Source organism: Chenopodium quinoa, unplaced genomic scaffold, assembly GCF_001683475.1.
Source record: "Chenopodium quinoa cultivar QQ74 unplaced genomic scaffold, ASM168347v1, whole genome shotgun sequence".
Taxonomy (NCBI): Eukaryota; Viridiplantae; Streptophyta; class Magnoliopsida; order Caryophyllales; family Amaranthaceae; genus Chenopodium; species Chenopodium quinoa.
Genome location: NW_018743510.1, coordinates 4909027 through 4928441, shown reverse-complemented (window position 1 = coordinate 4928441; position 19415 = coordinate 4909027). Strand labels below are relative to the sequence as shown.

At 34.1% G+C, this 19415-nt stretch overlaps 1 protein-coding gene and 1 long non-coding RNA gene across 14 annotated transcripts; one reads left to right on the top strand and one right to left on the bottom strand.

The window, feature by feature from the left end:
* The first annotated feature begins 239 nt into the window (after positions 1-239).
* Positions 240-10155, top strand: LOC110739781. 13 transcript variants are annotated; one of them, XR_002514925.1, is made up of 9 exons: positions 242-738; positions 2110-2210; positions 2556-2626; positions 3369-3416; positions 4303-4473; positions 4731-6995; positions 9406-9464; positions 9719-9826; positions 9953-10155. It is a non-coding gene; the product is annotated as an uncharacterized LOC110739781 (long non-coding RNA). The 13 variants fall into 13 exon arrangements; XR_002514920.1 differs by adding an exon at positions 2343-2420 and having other exon boundaries at positions 240-738; positions 4731-9826; XR_002514919.1 differs by adding an exon at positions 2343-2420 and having other exon boundaries at positions 240-738; positions 2549-2626; positions 4731-9826.
* Positions 10156-17599: 7444 nt separating this feature from the next.
* On the bottom strand, positions 17600-18945 carry LOC110739829. The gene is made up of 3 exons (XM_021920312.1): positions 18753-18945; positions 18444-18586; positions 17600-18181 (listed from the first exon to the last, which is right to left on the bottom strand). Exons 1-3 carry the CDS (start codon positions 18943-18945, stop codon positions 17600-17602), a joined length of 918 nt encoding a protein of 305 aa, XP_021776004.1.
* Between the last annotated feature and the right edge of the window lie 470 nt (positions 18946-19415).

Sequence of the window (19415 nt, the reverse complement as noted above, 5' to 3'; positions counted from 1 at the left end):
TGCCAAGCTTCACCGCCATGGCTGCGGCGTCCTGGCCAGGCGCCCCACCCACGGCAGTGGCTTCCGGTAGGACGCCAGCCGCCACTTCGTGATTTTAAACGGCTTCGTACCTCGTTTTCCGGCGTCGACGGCGGCTCTCCGGTACATCTAGCCGACGATGACGGCTCTTCGGTGTCCCTCGGCGATCCAGTGCTGCTCTACATTTTTGGTGAGTGAAAATTTCGTTTTTGGTAAATATTTAAAGAAGGGCAAGAATGTCAAAATTTTTAGAAAATATGGGCTTTATGTATAAAAACGTGGGCGATGAATAACAAGTCCCTAATAATAACCCCTAAAAAATAATAACAAGTTACTGTAGCTTATCTACAGTAAATTTCCGTCTATGCCCTTCGTGCGTGAAATTACACTTCTGCCCTTGTGCTATTTTCTATCTCTTCCTGCTCTTTCTCCCACCTCTGCGTGTTTCCTATTAATCTATTAGCATCTTTCCCCGCGATTTCCTCCACTCCACTCCACATCTCTAATTCTCCATTCCTTCACTCTCTTCTCCCGTAAAAGTTCTCACCTTTTTCGCTCTCCTCCTTCGTCATTTGGAAGCGCATTTACGCCATCTTTACTTATTTTATATTATGATTTTTCTTGGTTTTGTTACAGACTTTGAGTAGATGGCAAAATCTAAATTTGCTGCCAAATCTTTGTTCCATTGTTGGTCTAAGATACGAGCCTACGAGTAGCAAGGTGATTCCTTTTATCTTTTTTTTTTTTCCGCTTTTAATTTTGTTACGGTTCTGGTTGAACAATAAAATTTAAAATTGTGTTTTTTTTTTCTCCCGGGGTTTGGTGTTCAATTAATTTGAACTAATAAATTCCAGGTTAGCATTTTTTCCATTTCCTTTCTCTTATTTATTTTGTCGTAATTGGTTGATTTTCATTGATTTATTGATAAATTTGATCCTTTTTCATTCAATTTTTGCCTTATCTTCCTGTTTGGATTAGTAACTTGTGGGTATGATGTCAAACTGAGCATTTTGAGGCTGTTTGTTTGTAGGGATGAATGGTGGAATAGGGATTAATAATCCCTTGTATTTCATAATATTTGTTTAATGGGAATTGTTCTATCCCATATAAAAGGGATAGGGATAAAAAATAGAGTTATCCCTCTATTCTTATAACAAGGAGGACAAGTATAAGGTTTGGGGATTAAAATTGAAGAATAAAAGACAATTTTACCCTGAATGAAAGGAAAGGAAGAGGAGAGAGGAGAAATGCTAGTAAAGATAGTCAAGTAATTTTACTACCCCAAACAATAGATGACATAATTTTTATCCTTATCCTACTTATTAATTCTCTATTCAATTCCCTATTCTTATCCTACCTTCTTATCCTCGTTATCCCTACCCTTTTTGCCAAACGCCTCGTTTCTATATACTTTTCACTTTTGTTATTGTTTGAATGGGTGTGTGATTCAATTTTTTTTTCTAGGTCTGGGATTATTTTACAGTAGCTAATTTTTACAGGAAGCACACCCACCTTCCTTCAATTTTTATTTATTTATTTTTTTCTAGCTGATGTTTAGTTTTTTTTTAGTTCTTATGGTTATTGGTGAAATTATGAATGACATGAATTAAAAGGTTAATTTTGTGTTATATACTTCATGATTGACAAATTGAATATTGCTTGTCTTAGGGAATTCTTGAATTTATTTATTTGTTTATATTGGGAAGTTCTTGGATTTGTTATCGTAATATTTTCATTTTTTATTGTTGTATGATTGTTTAATCAAGTAATTTGAGTAGTAACTTATAATGAAGTGTATCTTGCTTATACTTAGACATGTAGTTACACAGTAACTTATAATGAAGTGTATCTTGCTTATACTTAGACATGAAGTTATCAAAATCGTGTAGTTTTAAATTTAGGTTAGCTGTGGCAAAGGCGGACAGAAGTTATTAGGATTAACTTAAGGTTTACTTAAAAAACACATTGCATCTCATAGCTTGCATGAACCAGAAGGCAGAAGGTCTGTATGTGATATCTTTTCCTATGTCTAAATGATATATCATGTGGTTTGTCTGTTCTTTTGTACTGAATGTTTTACATATCGTGCAGCTTTTATTGTGTACATTTCTGTGCTGGAACAACAAGGCAAGTATGGTGATGCTTTAGAGGTGCTATCTGGAAAATTAGAGGTTGACAGGCTTCGCTTGCAGGTAATTTCTGAAGCTTTTTTCTTGTGCTTTGTTATTTTGTTTATTGACCATGGTGCTTGAGTGAATTAATTTCCTCATATTGTTATCATAAGCTTTGTGAAATGCTTGAAACTGTTCCCATAATTGTTTTAGTAAGAGTGCTCCTGCCGCCCTGCAAACAATTCTTGGCGGATAATGGAGACCAAACTATGAATTGCAAAGAATTCTGTGGTAAATACTCGTGTCTGATGATTGGCATGCATAATATTTCTTCTTAGGTTGAATAATTGTTAACATAGACATTGAAGCTCTTTCGATTTTCTTGCATTCGATTTCTTATTTGTTCTGTTTTACTTAAGCTGGCAGGGTAGACTTCTTGATCAGTCAGGTGACAATGCTGCCGCAGCCAGTACATTCCAGAAAATCCTACAAATGTGGTATGCATTTGGACTCTGTTGTAGCTATCATTACATTGTCATTGCTTAGTAGAATGCAAGTTACAGCTAACTAGAGTTGTCTTATGTGCTTACTGTCACCTCTCTTATTTTTAGCCTTTGTAAAGGATTTTAAGCTGCTTATAGAGCTGAGGTCCCAAGGGCTGAGGCTTGGACCTTTTTATTTTTTATTTATATATAGATATATTTAGCTTGATATTGTGCTATTATGTGGTCCTTTTTCTTGGGGACATTTCTTTCATCCGATAAAGTTAATTTTGTCTAGCTGGAATTTCTTAGTAACTACTTTGCTGTTTTTGGTTTTTAACATCTCTTTTTCAATATTTAACCTAATTGCTTGCTTCAGAATGATCAAAGTTGGAGCAATAGGAGTCGCAAAAAATGAGATTGCTTTTGTTTATGTTTATGTATTCAATTAGACTGAAATTATGTTTATGGGTACTGTTAGATTTCTATTTTGAGTGGAAAAAGAAATTTGAATTTAGTTTCTAATTAGATTAGATCCAAAAATGGTCGTTGTAGTTTTGTACTCGGATAGTTGAATCTGGTTCCCTTTTGATTTCTTGATTCTCCATGTTTAATTCTGATTTGAGTGTCTTCATTTTTATGTGAGTTTTAGTGAAATTTGGGGAAACGATTACTCATACTTTATTGACCATTAACTAAAATTAGTTTTACCTTGAATTGAGGATTGAAATTCATTCTATTGCTTTTGCAATTTCAGTAAAATTGATGAGGAGAGAGAAGCTGTGGAAGCAAGAGAGGGAAAAAGGTGAGGAGAATAGTGTACTTTCAGATTTTACATTAGTTGCTAATGTGGGATATTGTAAGAAGTTTGGGTAGCATACAATTGGTCCTCATCACCAAGCCATTTTCCCATGAGATAATGTAATATATAATTTTTTTTCTCTTACATGTTCATATACTCCGTAGGATACTTTTTTCCTTCCATTTTCTTCATGATATTTGTGGGTTTTGATGCGGGAGCAATAGTCCAATATGGGTTTTCTTGATAATTCATGGAGTTTCTAGAAACCTACACTATCTTTTAGTTATTATTAATTATTAGGATTTTTGCCTATGCATTTTTACCTTTCACTTGAAAGGATTTTTCCTATTTTTAGGCTTTAAGAGTTTTAGTTATTAGGATATTTATTTGTTTAATTCATTTATGTTAGGATAGATTTAGTAGTTGGTTACAAATATGATTAGAAGATATATTAGGATTAGGATTCTTAATATTCTATCTTATTAGAATATGTTTATTAGTTTCCTATCTTATCTTTGTACGATTTTTCACCCTATAAATATGGGTGCATATCAATAACGAATAATGACGAGAGATTTGTTTTGGGAATTATCCCTTTGAGCGTTGCTCGTTTGATTGTTAATAAAAAACATCACTTGTTGTGACTCGCGATCACCTTCTAGTTGCGACCAGGAATAGACCCTCTATTCTTGCGAGAATTAGAGTATTATCCAATTAATTTTCGTGTAATTTCCTTAGTTCTTGTTTAAATCCGAAGATCCAATGTTATTATAGCTTGCAAGCCTTGTGAATATCTTGAGAGATCCACATGAGGTTTGCAAATCTGAATGTCCAATTAAAAAAGTTCAAGTTTTACTGATTTTGAGTTCTCTATATTGGTGGAATCCAGGTTGCTGATTGACTTTATTGTTGTCAATAATGTGTTCTCCATTCAAATCAAAGCCTCCAAGGAAAGTATACATTCTGGTTTTCTTGCCTATCTTCCGCGCAAAAGTCCAAAACCTTCGTCTTCGTCAGCTTTAGAGGCAATGCCGGTTGAGAAAATTTGAAAATCAAGATGGTATGCTTTCTTAGCTTGTTAAAAACTTTACACACCAGGATTGTTGTTGTTCAAACAGAACCATTTCAGCCTTTAGCATGTGTGAAACTCTTGAAATTAATTTAATTTGTTCTGCTACTTATTAAGCAAAAGTTTGAAGCACAGACAATCTCATCTGGTCCCCACAGTGCCCACCCTTTTAATATACAAGAAAGTGAGGGGAAATGAGATTTCTTTCTAATTATATTAACTGACTACAGTCTTGTTATTATGTATAGTTGGAGAGGGAAATGGGAGAGCTTAAGTGGCAAAGAGACCTGGCACAGTCTCAACATAACTAGAAAGAAGTGCACACAAGGAAAAGAAGGTAAATTGTGTATATTGACACTTCATTTCTAACGCTTTCCAGTAAAGTACTATATTACTAATATATGGGGGGCAGAAATCGGATCATCTATAATATATAATACAGTTAATGGTTGGCAAACATATTTAATTTGTGTTACAATTGATTGTTGTTTGTAGCAGAATCATCTTGATTTACAATAATTTAGTTTTCAGGGGCTAATTGAAGATATATATGTTGCTATATGATAGAGCAGGCTATTTGGAATTGCCTCTAGTATATGCCGCACAAGCAAGTAGTATGCTTTGCTAAGAGCTGCATTCTGTGTCAGGAAACAATATTACAGTTCTGATCATCGAATAGTTATATTAGAGGCAAGAGGAATGTAATTACCTGGCTGTGTGATTTAAGGCTTTGTTCTTTTCACCTGAATGATAATCAATTTAAACTTAATTTAGTTGTGAAATTGATTTTCACTAGCCCTTGTGTGTACTTAGTGTTCCTGTAAAAGTGAAAAGAACAAAGACTAAGTCTAAAGCTAGCTAAAAGTGGAATCTTGCTTTAGGTTGTTAGCCTTGATTGGAACTGATATAACTGATTTAAGACTTGATTGAAGAGTCTGAAGACCATGCCTATTAGGTTCAGTAACTTATTGTGATGATGATATATCTGTTGAACCTTGGCTGAGGAATTATCGATATTTATTGCTTTCTCTTTCTTGAGCTTTGTTTCTTTGCTCTATCAAAACTTTATTTAATCTGGGAAACGATATTGGTGCAGGCTGCAAGGTGCATCTTTGGTGGCTGTAGTTGTCAATCATTGTTGGCCTTCTCTCCCTAAAAGTCTAATCAAAGATTGTCTTTTAGAGTAGGTCTTGTTAAGTTAACTCTGTTTATTTTAAACCATATGTCCAGTTTACTATATTAGTGGATGAACCAAAAGTAAGTTTAACTGTCAAACTTGAGGAAAGCTGACTATTGATTAAAGCTTTGAATTTTTCTCAATATTAGGTACTTCTCAGTGACATGATAGCTTGAAAATTCATTGTTTTTCTGCAGTTTGTTAAACGCCAACACCTTGAATTCAAAGTAGATTTTATTTTCTTAAATAAATTAACTTTATACGATTTACTTTGATTACAATATTTGTGTCATTTGATTACAAGTTTGCAATTTTACTATATCTGAAATAATCACATCTTTGACTTTTGAGATACTTTCTATGGGGTTTTGCAGCTCTGGGATGAAAAATCTAGCTGTGCTAGGTCAGTAGAAAAACTTCTTAGATGGCTTATTTGGTTAAGGTTTTATTCGCGCCTCATTCTTCATCTTGGGATAAATTTATTTCTGTTCAGAATACAGGTGGTATTCTCCATTCAGGTAAGATGCTTCATTGAGAATATTAGAAGTAATGCAGTGAGGCTGTATTTGAGCAATGAACGTATAATTGCCATTTATGGTCACTCAACTTCTGAGAAGAAAATAATTAGTTACTCTAATGCAAATGTTGTTTGGAGGATTCCTTTTTACAGTGTGTTGCTAATATGATTGGTCAAGAGAATTGTAAAATGAAGATATGTAAAATTGTAAATAAAATAAAAATAGCTAGATTAAAATCAAAGAATAAAAGTAAAAGCCTGTAATTTATAAATCCAAATATTTTGAAGTTAGAAGTCAATGGCAGTGAAAAGTGAAAATTGTCTGCCTGAGAAGGGTCTTTTGTTTGATTCTAAGGATCTTAGTGAAAATTGAAATTTGCTTATTTGTTTGATTCTAAGGATTTAAATGAAAATTGAATCTACTTATTAACTTTCTTTCCTCTGCTGAAGCGGCTTTTGAGGTAAGATGTTTTTTTTTTTGGGTACAGTTTAAGGCCATTTAGTGCATGATTGAACCAACCCGTGGAGCTACATGATGTTGATAATAGGTTGTTGGTGGGAATAACAGTGTGTCGAACTGTAGAAAGTATGGTTCCTTATTTTATTCATAACTACTAGGAGAATCTTTAAATTAGTTTCATTTCCTTTTTCTTTGGTAAAAGGTGCTGACTTTGGCTAAGAGCTTGCTTGTTGGAAGGAGAAATTGAGCAATGAACTCAACACGCTCAGAGACAAATGCATAAGTCTCAAAAAGAAATGCATAAGTTTTGAAAAGAATCTTGATCAAAATAAACATCTTCTAGAAGAGTTGAATTCAAGGTACTTTGATCTTGAGAAAGAATTCCTTGCTTTGTAGCTAGATACGGTGACCATGCTTGATAAAGTATTTAAATGAAGTCAAAATCTAAAGTTAGTATCAGAAGAAAGAGTTGTTCTTGGAGATACAAAAAAGAAAAAAATCTCAAACAAGGGATCAAACAATTTAGTGTGCATTTTCCTGTTACTTCAAGCTATTTTAGCATAATTGTAGTGATTAATTTAAAGTTTTGATGGTTTGTTTAATCACAATTGAGTTTTTTTACCAATTGGTTGATGTGGTGTTTTTTACCAATTGGTTAATAAAACTATTTAAAAATATTGCTTTGCATTCTTCATTTGATTGTTGTTTTAATAAAGATTGATAGATTATAGTTGAGAAAATCCTTTAGCTAAGTAATTGTACATAGTAGCTCATAGATTGCTTAATGGGGGTATATGGAGGGGGACAATTAAGATGAGGTTTAAGTGTCCAAACGAAGAGGAGAATGTTCAAAATTTAGATTTTTTTGTTTAAAACATCCATAAGTTTTGAAGAGGAGAGAGAAGTTAGCGAAGAGGGAAAACCAGGTAGAACCCATATATTTTTTTTTAATGTTATATTGAGGAACAAAATAGAAAACTCTTAAAAGATATGTTTTGAAATTTATGGAACGGTGACCTAAGAGTGAGAGATGATAAAGGAGAATAGTACGCAAGAAAGACAAGACTAAATAGTATATAGGTTTAGGGTTAAAAATAAAGAGTGAGAGCGGTAGTGAAGTGAGGAGATTGATTGAGTGAGAGGTAATAACGGTAATAGTGAGAGCGGTAATAGGAGATGGATTTTGGTTAATTGATTAAGGAAAGAGAGGGAGGAGTGAGATAGAGATTGAGTTAGGGAAGAAAGGGGCAAGTACAACCTAGAATATAAAACAGGGAGCAAGTAGAAGATTAATTAGGAGAGAGAGAATGAAGTGAGAGAAAAAGCTTGGGGTAGTAGAGGCTAGGATGAGATTAGTTAAAGGGGAGTAAGTGCAGCCTATAATCTTGAAAGGCATAAAAAATAGTGAGTAGGGAGACACGGCCAAGGAGAGAGAGGGATAAAGGAAAAAAATAAGGATTTGGCAATTAAGGAAGGAGAGATCATAAAGGAGGGAGAGGGAGAGGGAGAGGGAGGGCGGAGCAAGAAGGACTAGGCTTACTAAAACTAACAAAATCATAGAAGAAAAGTGATAGGGAAAGAGGAATAAGGAGCAGGAGAATGGTGCAGTAAGTTCAATCGAGCTACTGTATTTGATTAGAAAAAAGAGTAGAAATGATAGAGAGAGAGAGCGAGAAGTAGAGAGGAGGGAAATGAGTTATTATTCCAATATCTGATTTCGAATTATTACATGTATGTGTATTTACAACTACAGTAATAACTAATTCATTTTGTAACTGAATTCTGTTACAAAAAGTATAACAGAATCAATATTCTGTTACATTCCTTCCCCCTTAAAGAAACTGAACTCCCCTTCTTAAAAGTTCATTAATTCTGAACAAACCCTCGAAACCTTTCTTCAAACTGTATAGCTGGTTCCCAAGTTGCATCAGTTTCAGCAAAACCTGCCCAATGCACCAAATATTGTACCACCGCACCATTCTGTAATTACGAGTAGCCTTACATGATTATATTGAACTTCAATGGGTTTTGATATACATAGTCATGTGGTATAATATTGAGCATAATTATAAAGTGGATACCTTCAGTTGAACCCTCTTTTTTGCTTAAAATCAATGCAAACATAGCCTTACATGATTATATTGAACTTGATAATGCAAAGATAATGGAAAATTTACCGTGCTTTTATTCAACTCGTCAAAAATAATTTTTTGAAAGCTGATTTTTCTTTCGATTTTAGTTGTGTTGATTCTTTAAATTTTCTTGAAGGTTAGACAGTATTGGTATTGGATGTTTTTTTGAGTTCTCCATTGAAGCGACTTATGAACTTTCTCTATTTGAGCAATTAATTTGGTTTTTTATTTATTTATTTATATTAATTTGAACATTGTGTTGTCAAATAATTGTGAGTTTTGTAGCTGTTGGAGGATATAGAATGGCATTTTATTGGGCATTTGCAGACTAATAAAGTCAAATCTCTGTTGAGTAAATTCATTCATTTTGGAAAATTGAGGACATTATAAGTATATTTTAGTTTAATTTGATGGTGCCTCTTAATACCGATGAAAAACTCATAAATGAGCTGTTTTAATGAGGGGTTTTGTCCAATGGACAAAAGGAATATGAAATTGACAAAATAGTCTTAAGTAAAGTACATTATTATAGAATATTTTGAACTCATCTTAGGATTTGCTTTCTTAATTAGGAAATTTGTAAATTTTGGGAGTAAAGGTTGAGTTTTTATCATCGATACCCAATTGTGTTTCTCAGTTTGTCGGTGCTGGAGAACATTAGGAGAGTTTGTACCTAAAATAAGCTTGAGCTTTAAGGTAATGCCTTATCCCTCTCGTAAAATTTCGTGATACGTTCCCGAAAGTCTGATACTAGCAGCATTGCAGTTCATGTTATGTTTAAAAAATTAAAGCATTAATGGGAAGGAAATAAATCTTGCCAGAAAATGTTACCGTACTAATTATTTCCTTGCAAGTGTGATTAAAGCTTACTTGTATGTGTCTAGAGAACATTCATTTTAGCAAGAGTATTTCTCTTGCAATTTAATTTACGACTTTGCCACTCTTTGCAGTAATTGATAAAGGTGTGAGGAAGGTGTAACTCTTTTTCATTGCTAACATTGTTCACTTTTTGGATTCCTGCGGCATTTACTCCGTGGCTAATCTCCTTACTCCCCAAGGTGTAATACCAATCAATTTTCTTCTTAAAAGTTTAACATTATCATCTTATTAAGTTAATAATATTTTCCAATATTTTATAGTTTGTGATTCATAACCTTTTCTGAATGTTTGTTTCTATTGTGTAGCACCAGTGCCTCATCTTGACATGGTTATTTGAACTGGTATAATTTGCTTATCTATAAACTGTGATCAGAAAGTAGCAGACATATTATTTGAACTGGTTCTTTTCTGTTCATCAAAAGTTTTTGTAATAAGTTTTCTTTTCTGTTTGATTTCCTTCAACTGACTAAAAACTATGTATTCTATACAGCTTGCCAATTATCTTCATCAAAAGTAAATTTGTTTTTTTTTTTTTGGGGAGGGGGGGGGGGGGGGGGCAGGGGAGTTGGATCCTTAATATCTTAAAATCTTAGTTTGTAATTTGTACAGTCACTTTCATGCTATATGTGTAATCAAGAAAGTAACAAGGGGAAATAAAGGGAAACTTTCAGGATAATTTGTTCAAAAGTTGATTTCGAAATGTAGAATTTTCATTAATTTGAACTTCATTAGAGTTTGGTTGTGTGTGCTTATTCTCCCATAATAATTTTTCATACTGTTTTTTTTTTTTATTCTTATACTACTTATAAATCATTTTATTTGAAATATATCTTTCTCCTACTTGAAAACCTATTGACTTATATGTACCCAATGTATGGTAGGAATTAATTATCTATAAACATGTGATCCATTTGAGTGTGAGAAGTTACGGGAGAAGGAAGTCAAGGAAGTAGGAGAAAGATAATGTGGATCGAGGGTATGAAAACAAGAGCAAGTAAGGGCTAACTTTTATATATAATAAAATATTCGCATTATGCAAAGGTGTTATAGGGAAGAGGAAGAGAAAGGAGGTAAAAAGTATGTTTTAGTAACTTTCTAAAATGCTCAAAATCATAAAAGATAAGTAAGGACCAACTTTGTACATTCTTTAAAAATGGAAATAAATTAGGAATGTGAAAATGAAGAAAAAAATGGTGAGAGACTTTAAAGAAGAAGAAAGTAATGAAGAAGTTTTTAGAATACCGTTTTTAAAATGTAATTAAAAAGAGATAAAAAGTAATTTTCGAAAAAGATTTTAAAATTTGGAAAACTATATAAGTCAGCTGTTAATATTTTTAAGTAGATGGAAAGGGAGATGAGAGTGGGTGAGAGGTGGGGGGCAAGTAAGTATTAACTTTGTAAATCTTGTAAAAACGTAAGATAAGAAGGAGAGAGGGAGAGATGGCTACTTCAAAAAAACACATTTTCTCTCTCTCTTTTTTTTTTGCAAATGATTACCAATTTGGTTTCCCTTATACTTTTAGTACTTCCTCCTTCCATTCTTAATTCATGTGTTATTATCCAAACGAAAACTATATATAGGGACGAAGGAAGTGTCATAAAAATTACCTCAGTCACTTAATTAGATCATTAGCTTATGTAATTATATATTTCAAATAGTAAATGTCTTTTATTTTGAAATAGTATATGGAGTACACCATTAATAGTCTCAATTTTGGAAATCGAGATACATTTAAGTTATTCATCTACTTTCTTTTTAGCCATTTTATTATTAGTATTATTGTTCTTTTTTTTTCAAATTTAAAAGCTTATCACCTAGCCTCATTCGTAATATAGTATATTTTACACTAAATATCGCTCTAATGATCAACAATTACACATTTAATACATTGAGTTTAATTCCTCAAAATTGGAGGGGCGCCCGCGTTGCGGCCGCTCCCACAACTAGTTTAATGAAATACTGCAAAGTTACCTGATATGGCTTAAAAGTTATTGTATTCCTGAATAATAGTTACACTTTTTTGGTAAAACTTAAATATACTATATTGTTTGAATTGCAGTCACTGAGACCAATATTGATGTTAAGAGGACACTATTAGACATCACAACAAAAACCTTAGAAGAAATGCATGAGATTTACGAAGAGCATGCATCAATTGTAGGATTTTCAATGAAGAAACATACAGGTAGGACTAAGGATAGAACTAAAAATTTAGTTGTGGAGAAATACTATGTTTGTTCTGTACAAGGGGTAAAACAAACATTGGTGAAAAAAAAAAAGAAACAAATAGAAATAATTGTTGAGAATGCAGAAACGGAAACCAAGGCAAGTTCCTACCACAAGAACGGATTGTAAAGCTTGTATAAGAGTCAAGATGAATGAGGATGGATTGTTTGAAATAGTACAACATGTATTGGTCCATAATCATGAACTCACAAGAAAACAATGGCACTATCTTCACCGATCTGAAAGAGAGTTGACAGAAGAAAAAGGCCAAGTAATAGAAAACTTGCAAAAGTCAAGACTTTTCAGCTATGGACTCATATCGAGTTATGTGCAATGAAGTTGGAGGTGAAGAAAACTTGGGACACACAAAGAAAGACCATCTGATTTATTGGACAAGGTTGAAAATGAAATATTGAAGGTGGTGAAGCACAAGCAGTCTCTGAAATAATGTACTAGGAACTTGCTAATGATCTTAAATTTTTTCTTTAGATTTAATTTAGATTAAATAAAGAAGGCAAGTTGAGAACACTATTTTGGAGAGACTCGATGATGAGAGAAGATTACAGCATTTATGGAGATGCTGTAGTGTTTGACACTATATATAGGACAAATAGATACAATTTGATATGTGCTCCTATTGTTGGAATTAATACCATTGGAAAAATTGCATGTTTGGGTGTGCTTTTATTGGAGATGAGAAAATTGAATCATTTGTATGGCTTCTTGAGACATTCAAAACGTCAATGGGAGGAAAATGCCTAATCTCAATCTTCACTGACCAAGATCAAGCAATGCGCTCTGCAATATAGAAGGTAACATTTAAAGTTATACATAAAAGTGTTAAAGTTCCCTTTTTTGTATTGTGTAGTTACCTTTTTTTTTTTTTGAAAATATATTTGATGATAATGCAGGTCTTTCCAGAGGTCAGACATAGATTATGTATATGGCATTTGGAACAAAATGCTATTACAAGATTTGGATCATTGGAACGAGACAAGAATTTTAAGAGAACATTCTCCTACTGTTTGAAACGATGTGTAATTGAAGTTGAGTTTGAAACTGAATGGAACTCAATGATTGAGAAATATGAATTACAAGAACATAGTTGGTTCAATAGAATTTATGCTCTAAAAGAAAAGTGGAGTCCAGCTCTAAGAAAAGACTTCTTCTTGGCTGGTATCCTCTCTTCTCAATGAAGTGAAAGTACCAATCATGAAATTGGATTTAGAGCAAATAGATCAACAAGTTTGACTAAATTCTGTAGCATTTTCAAAGCTTGCAGCGATGGAGAAGCACTGAAAGACATGATGAGTTCTCGTGTAGTAAATCAAGTGCATCATCAATAATACCATGTTAGATGCACTTGAACATGCATCAGAAATCTACACTCTGTCTTTATTCATAGATTTTGAAGAGGAATTTGGGTTTTCCATTGCAACTACCACAAAATTGCTTTAGCAAAATGGTAATACCTTGTTCTATTTAGAGGCAATTGAAAGTGAACCTTGGTCGCAACAACAAGTCACTTATGAATCTGACACCAAACAAGTTATGCTACCACTACATCAAAATATTACACTTACATTCAGTGATGAGAGTACCAAATCAGTATATAAAGCAGAGATGGAAAAAGTTTGCAAAGTCATTAGTTTGGGAAAGACGTGACAATCAAGAATCTGAACAACATCAATACACACCTTGGCGTCAAACCATGGCTAGAAAATTCTATAATCTAGTATTGAAAAGTCAATTAAATGAAGAGGCGAGAACCCTTATTGAGGATAGTTATGCTGCTAACCTTTCTCTTGTTGAAGAACTACTTGCTGTAACAACTATCAACGACACTACTGAGGCAGAGACTAACCAAGCTACTGAAACAAAGACTAACCAAGCTACCGAAGTAGAGACTAACCAAGCTACTGAAGCAGAGACTAACCAAGCTACTGAAGTAGAGACTAATCAAGCTACATCATCAAATACTACAGAGACTAACCAAGCTACATCATCAAGTACAATAACTGAGGCACCTCTTATATTAGATTCTGAACGTACAACAACAAAAAGAAGGAACAAAAGGGCACGAGGACCACTGGAGAAGAAAAGAAAGAAGATTGCAGTCCCATCACTTGAGTTTGGAGCTATAACTCCTAATTTGAGACTATTTTGATTGGAAAAAAAATGCTTAGATACATTGTTCATTCTTCAATTTTAAACTATGTTCATTTCATTATTCTTGAACTTTTATATACAATTTATTATCTTTTTTTACTGTATTAGTAATGATAACTTTTACTAAAAAAACAATAACTTTTAGTAGAATTACCATAAATTTAATTGGCATTAGCCATAACTTTTAATGAAATTACCATAACTATTATAATAATTTTGATTCTAACTTATTATTTAAAAAATAGTATCCACAACTTTAATGGCATTATGAAGACTGCATTAGCCATAACTTTAATGGCATTAGCCATAACTTTTAAAGAAATAACCATAACTATTATATTAACACATTAATAACTTTGATTCCTTCCTCTTTTTAAAAATAACCTCTAAAACTTTTAGGAAATTAGCCACAACTTTTAATGTAATTACAATAACTTTAACGGAACTACCATAACTTCTATACATTAATAATATCCATCCATATCATAGGCAAAATATTAACTATGTACTTACAAAAGCATAGTATTAACCATGACTTCTACTTAGAAATTAGACATAACCATCAGTATATATTTATAAAAGCATGATTTCACTTCTAGCTACATAATAACCACATTAGCTTCCTTCAAAAAATCACCATTTAAAACAAATCCTACTGTTGCTAATACAACATTTACTTCCCCTTGATAGATTTTTCTTTCTTATTGGCATCTTTTTTTTTCATTTCTTTATTCAATTTCTTTGCGGCATTTTCCTCTTTTCTTTTTTGTTGCATCATCAGCTTTCTCCTTTTAGCAACTTCAGGTGCCAGCTCCAAACGACATGGATTAAAATTGCATAATGAATTCAACACAAATTTTATGCCATCATTCATATCAGACAATACTAGTGTTGCACATATCTCTGCTCGAAGTACAAGTCTTGAACTTGGTTGTATACATATATTAGTATAATGTAAAAAAAAAAAAAAAAAAAAAAAAAAAAAAAAAAAAAGAAGAAACTAGAAAAAATTGCAACTACCTCGCATCAAAGCATCACAACTAAAAACATCACCTTCAAACAACAACATACACATCATAGCATATATTCCACAATCAAGATCATATTCTTTAGCATTCTTCCAACTAAACATCACCTCCTTCATTTCATATCCTCCAACTTCATTAGCATTAGGATGATCAAGATTCTTGAAAAATGTGCTCAACTGATCACACTACAAAAGGAAGAACAAATTATAAAATAATTATTACCAAAATAAGTGTAACTTTAACCAAAATAAGTGTAACTTTTAAAGAAAATAAGTATAAATTTAACAAAAGTTTAAACAATTACCAATATTCCAGACAAATGCTTAATTGTTTCCAAAGTAGCTTCTTCATAAACCAAATTGTCCATTAATTGCATGGTTTTATTCTTCACATTCAACGCAAAAACCCAGAAGTGGTGATACCCGTAAATAGGAACAAAGACCTATGATTTGTAAATTAAAATACACAGAATTAGAAATAAAAATAATAATAATAAGGAAAATTTGACTTTTACTACCACCAAAAGATCAGCATTTCACTTTTGCTACCGCTTTAAATTTTTATTTTATTTTACTACCAGCGAAAATCACTTTTGTTAAAATTTGGTACTAGTTGACGAAAGCCGTTAATTTTGCCGTTTGTGGGCCCCACTTCAACAGTACTTTTGTCAGTTTCGTGTATATAAGTAACTGCTGTGCTAACCATCTCCTCCAAAGCTGTTTACAGAAAACGCATGTATTAAAAATCAATCAATTTTGTTGGATAATTTGACAAATTCGATCAATTGCGAAGCGATTTAGCTCAGAAGGTGAAATTGCGTTCGGAATTAAGGCTATTAAGGTGAGCACTTTATGCGACACCAATTAGGAGATAAAATTTCTCTTTACGTTCAAATTATTGCTGGTTAATTGTATTTGCGAGTGTTTAGGAATGATACAGAATACAATTTTGATTTTCAATTGGGTTTTATTGGTAGTTAATTTCATTCAATCGAATTAGGGTTCATATCCCAATTGAAATTAGGGGTTTTCGGTTGGGACCTAATTTCAATTGGGATATGCGTGGACGAAATTGATGGTGATGTCTGTTAAATAATGATTGTATCAATGTAATTGTTGATAAATCTAGTTGAATTGCAGGCCATAATGTCGTTGATTATGTCTTCTCCCTCCAAACAGAGGAAGTGTGACTGTGGGATTCCTATGGCTAGGTTGACATCATGGACAAGAGAGAACCCTAGAAGGAAGTTCAAGCCTGCAAATTCTATGATCCTAAAACAGAAAGTAGGGGTTGCAAGTGCTTTGAGTGGGTGGATGAGGAAGAAGGCAGTGACTGGCAAAGGGATGTCATCAATCAACTGCTACTAGACAAAAAATTGATGAAGGGGGAAATCAACTCATTGCAGAGAGAAGTTGAAGATTTAAGTGGGCAAAGAAGGTGTTTGCTAACTGAGAATGACAACCTGCTAGTGAAGTGCAAAGCTCTAAGTTTTGAGATGAAGAAATACAACAAGGAAAGGCAGCAAAGTAGTGTTGGTGGAATGACTTGTGTGTTAGCAAGTATAATGTGTTGTGTATTTGTGATTGTTGGTGTTTTAATTGTTATGAAATGAGATTAGGGTACTCTTATTGCTTCTGTACTTAGATGAAGTAGTTTTAGGAGTACAAATTGCAAATGTAGCAATCTGAAGTACTTTGAATAAAATTGTGCAAGTTTGATTGTGTTGGCAAATAAATGAGAAATTTTCATTGCACAAGCTAATATTTGCAGTGCATGTAAAGTAAGTTGGTACAGGAAACTTGCAATGCCAATTAACATATAAGTTCACCAAAGTGCATAGAAAACATGTAAGAAGAGTTATTCCTGATACTTAGTTGTTACAGACAGTTAGAAATCAAAGTTCACCTAATAACACTAGTAGCATAGTTGTAGGGGTTAAACAGATGGATAAAAGTCTAGGTACTAAAAAAACTAGTACAACCTAATTCTTCTTCTTCCTTTTCCTTCTCTCTTACTTTGTTGTTGGCTGTGTTGCTTCTGCTGCTGTTGTTGATGCCTGGGATGCTTGGGTGCAGGCCACAGGTTGTTGTGGTGGTCTCTCCTGAGGGAATGTCTTGTTAGCTATGCTCCTTGGACCAGGAGTTCCACCAGACTGTATGTTAAAAAAATAGAATAAGAAGAAGAAAAATCATTCAAATGTAACAGTTTGGGCAGGAAAATTTACACACCTTCCTAGCAGCCCTTGCCTCCTTCCTCCTCCTTTGTTCCTTCATCCAAGCATTTTACAAAATAGGTTTGCATGCTTTCTTGGCCTCTTGAGCTTGCACTGGTGGATTGATACAGGTCTGGGCATAATGACCATGCTGTCCACAATTGCCACACCTCTTCTGTCTTTTCTGTGGTTGTGGTTGTTTGCCACTGCACTCAGGTGCTCCCTCTCCTCTCTGCAGCTTTCTTTTCTTTGACTTTAGCCTCCCTGGCATAACTCTTACTGCTGGAGGCAGGGGCTCTCTAAGATGCTGCTTCTCCTAATGCTTGGGTCCAGGCATAGGCTTCACAGGTTCCTCATATGCATACAGATATTTCTGCCTTGTGTAATACACATCCACAAAGTCTTCTAGGTCCACCCTCTTGTCCAATATGCATGCAAACCCATGTACACATGAAATACCAGTTAACTGCCAATGGTAACATGTGCAAGTCATGTTACCTATGTCAACTAGCACTCTATCCCCATTGAGCTCAACCTCATAAGAGTCTCCTCTTGAAACCTGCACTATGTAGTGCCTTGCAGCCCTCTCAACCCTCTCAAAAAGCTTAGTCACATAGGGCACCACCTTCCCATCCATTTTGTTGGCAACCTCCCATTTCTCATTATGCCTCTTCATCATATACCTTCTCATCCACTCCATTTGAGTGAGTATTGGCTTGTCCCTTGCATCTCTTATAACAGCATTGAATGTCTCACAGACATTGTTCAATAGCATATTAGATTTGCAATCAGAAGAAAATGCATGCCTAGACCAGTGCTTAGCAGGAATGTTATCTAGATACACATATGCATCTTCAGATAGGAATTTTATGGATTCCATTGCCACCTCAAAGTCAGCCTACCACATCATACAAAAACAGAAGAACAAAATCAATGTTTCCTGTACCAAAACTGACATATGTGCCCAAATTCAGCCAAAAGTAGCAAAATGAATCAAATCACATTGAACTCAGGTGACAAGATTGACATTCAACAGAGTCCCCAAGGTTAACATCAAAGATTTAGCAAGCTAACATCCAACTCAGTTTAAGCACATTGGCATTCAACTCAATTTAAGCAATCAAGTATTTCCTACATACAACTTAAGTTCAGTGACTCACCAATGTTGTAGCCCTAGCAGCATTCCAGAAGAGCTCTTTGAAGGTTGATCCACTGAATTGAAGCTTGAAGTTGACCCAGATATTCCTGACACAGAACCTCTTCTCAGCAAATTGGACTTGCAATTCAAGGGCTTCAAGGAGACCTTGTATTAACAATCATCACATTAGTGCATAACTAGTCATATCATATTAGTTACTATAAATAGTCTAATTAGGGCATATAAGCTCACCTTTTGTCTGTCAGACATGAATGTCCAACCTCCACCTTAACACACATCACCAAGGTCCTTTTTCAAACACTCCAAGAACTAGCACCATATGTCCTTATTCTCCACTTCAACTGTAGCTCAGGCAAGTGGATATATGTTATTGTTTCCATCTTTGCCAACAGCCACAAGCATTTGTCCTGGTATGCTCCTTTAAGATGACACCCATCAACACCAATGAGGGGCCTGCACCCTTTGATGAAACCACTCCTCAGTGGTTGTAGACAGACATACATCCTCATAAACAGAGGTGGTTCAGGACTGCCTTCACATCCTTCTACAACTATGCAAACCCCAGACCCTAGACTGTACTTAATCACAGCTTTGCCATAATCCTAAATCCTGGCATATTGCTTTGTAGCTGACCCATAAATCATCAGCTTTGCCCTAGCTCTAGCAAGCCAAGCTTTGGAATACCCTACTGTTATGCCCAAGTTACTCAACACCGTGGCTCTAAAACTTTTTATATCCCAACTTGGGTTGTGCCTCCATTCCTCAACATACTTCTCAGCAAGATACTCAGCATTCACCATTGAATTCATTTTACTCCTCATACACATATGCTTTGGCCTAAAATCTATTATTTGCCAAGCATGACTCTTGTACATTCTTCTAACAGCCACCTTAAACTTGCACTTTTTAACCCTAGCACTACACATGCAGTTCTCTGTCACTTTGCTTCTTTTGGAACCCCACTGACATCTAC

Excerpts from the sequence above, each read along its gene's own strand:
- LOC110739829 (XM_021920312.1), bottom strand. The coding sequence starts at position 18,945 with ATGTATGTCTGTCTACAACCACTGAGGAGTGGTTTCATCAAAGGGTGC. Across the intron at positions 18,587-18,752 it reads AATAAGGACATATGGTGCTA|GTCTCCTTGAAGCCCTTGAA; the intron begins GTTCTTGGAGTG and ends TGTTAATACAAG. Across the intron at positions 18,182-18,443 it reads CTGCTAGGGCTACAACATTG|GCTGACTTTGAGGTGGCAAT; the intron begins GTGAGTCACTGA and ends ATGATGTGGTAG.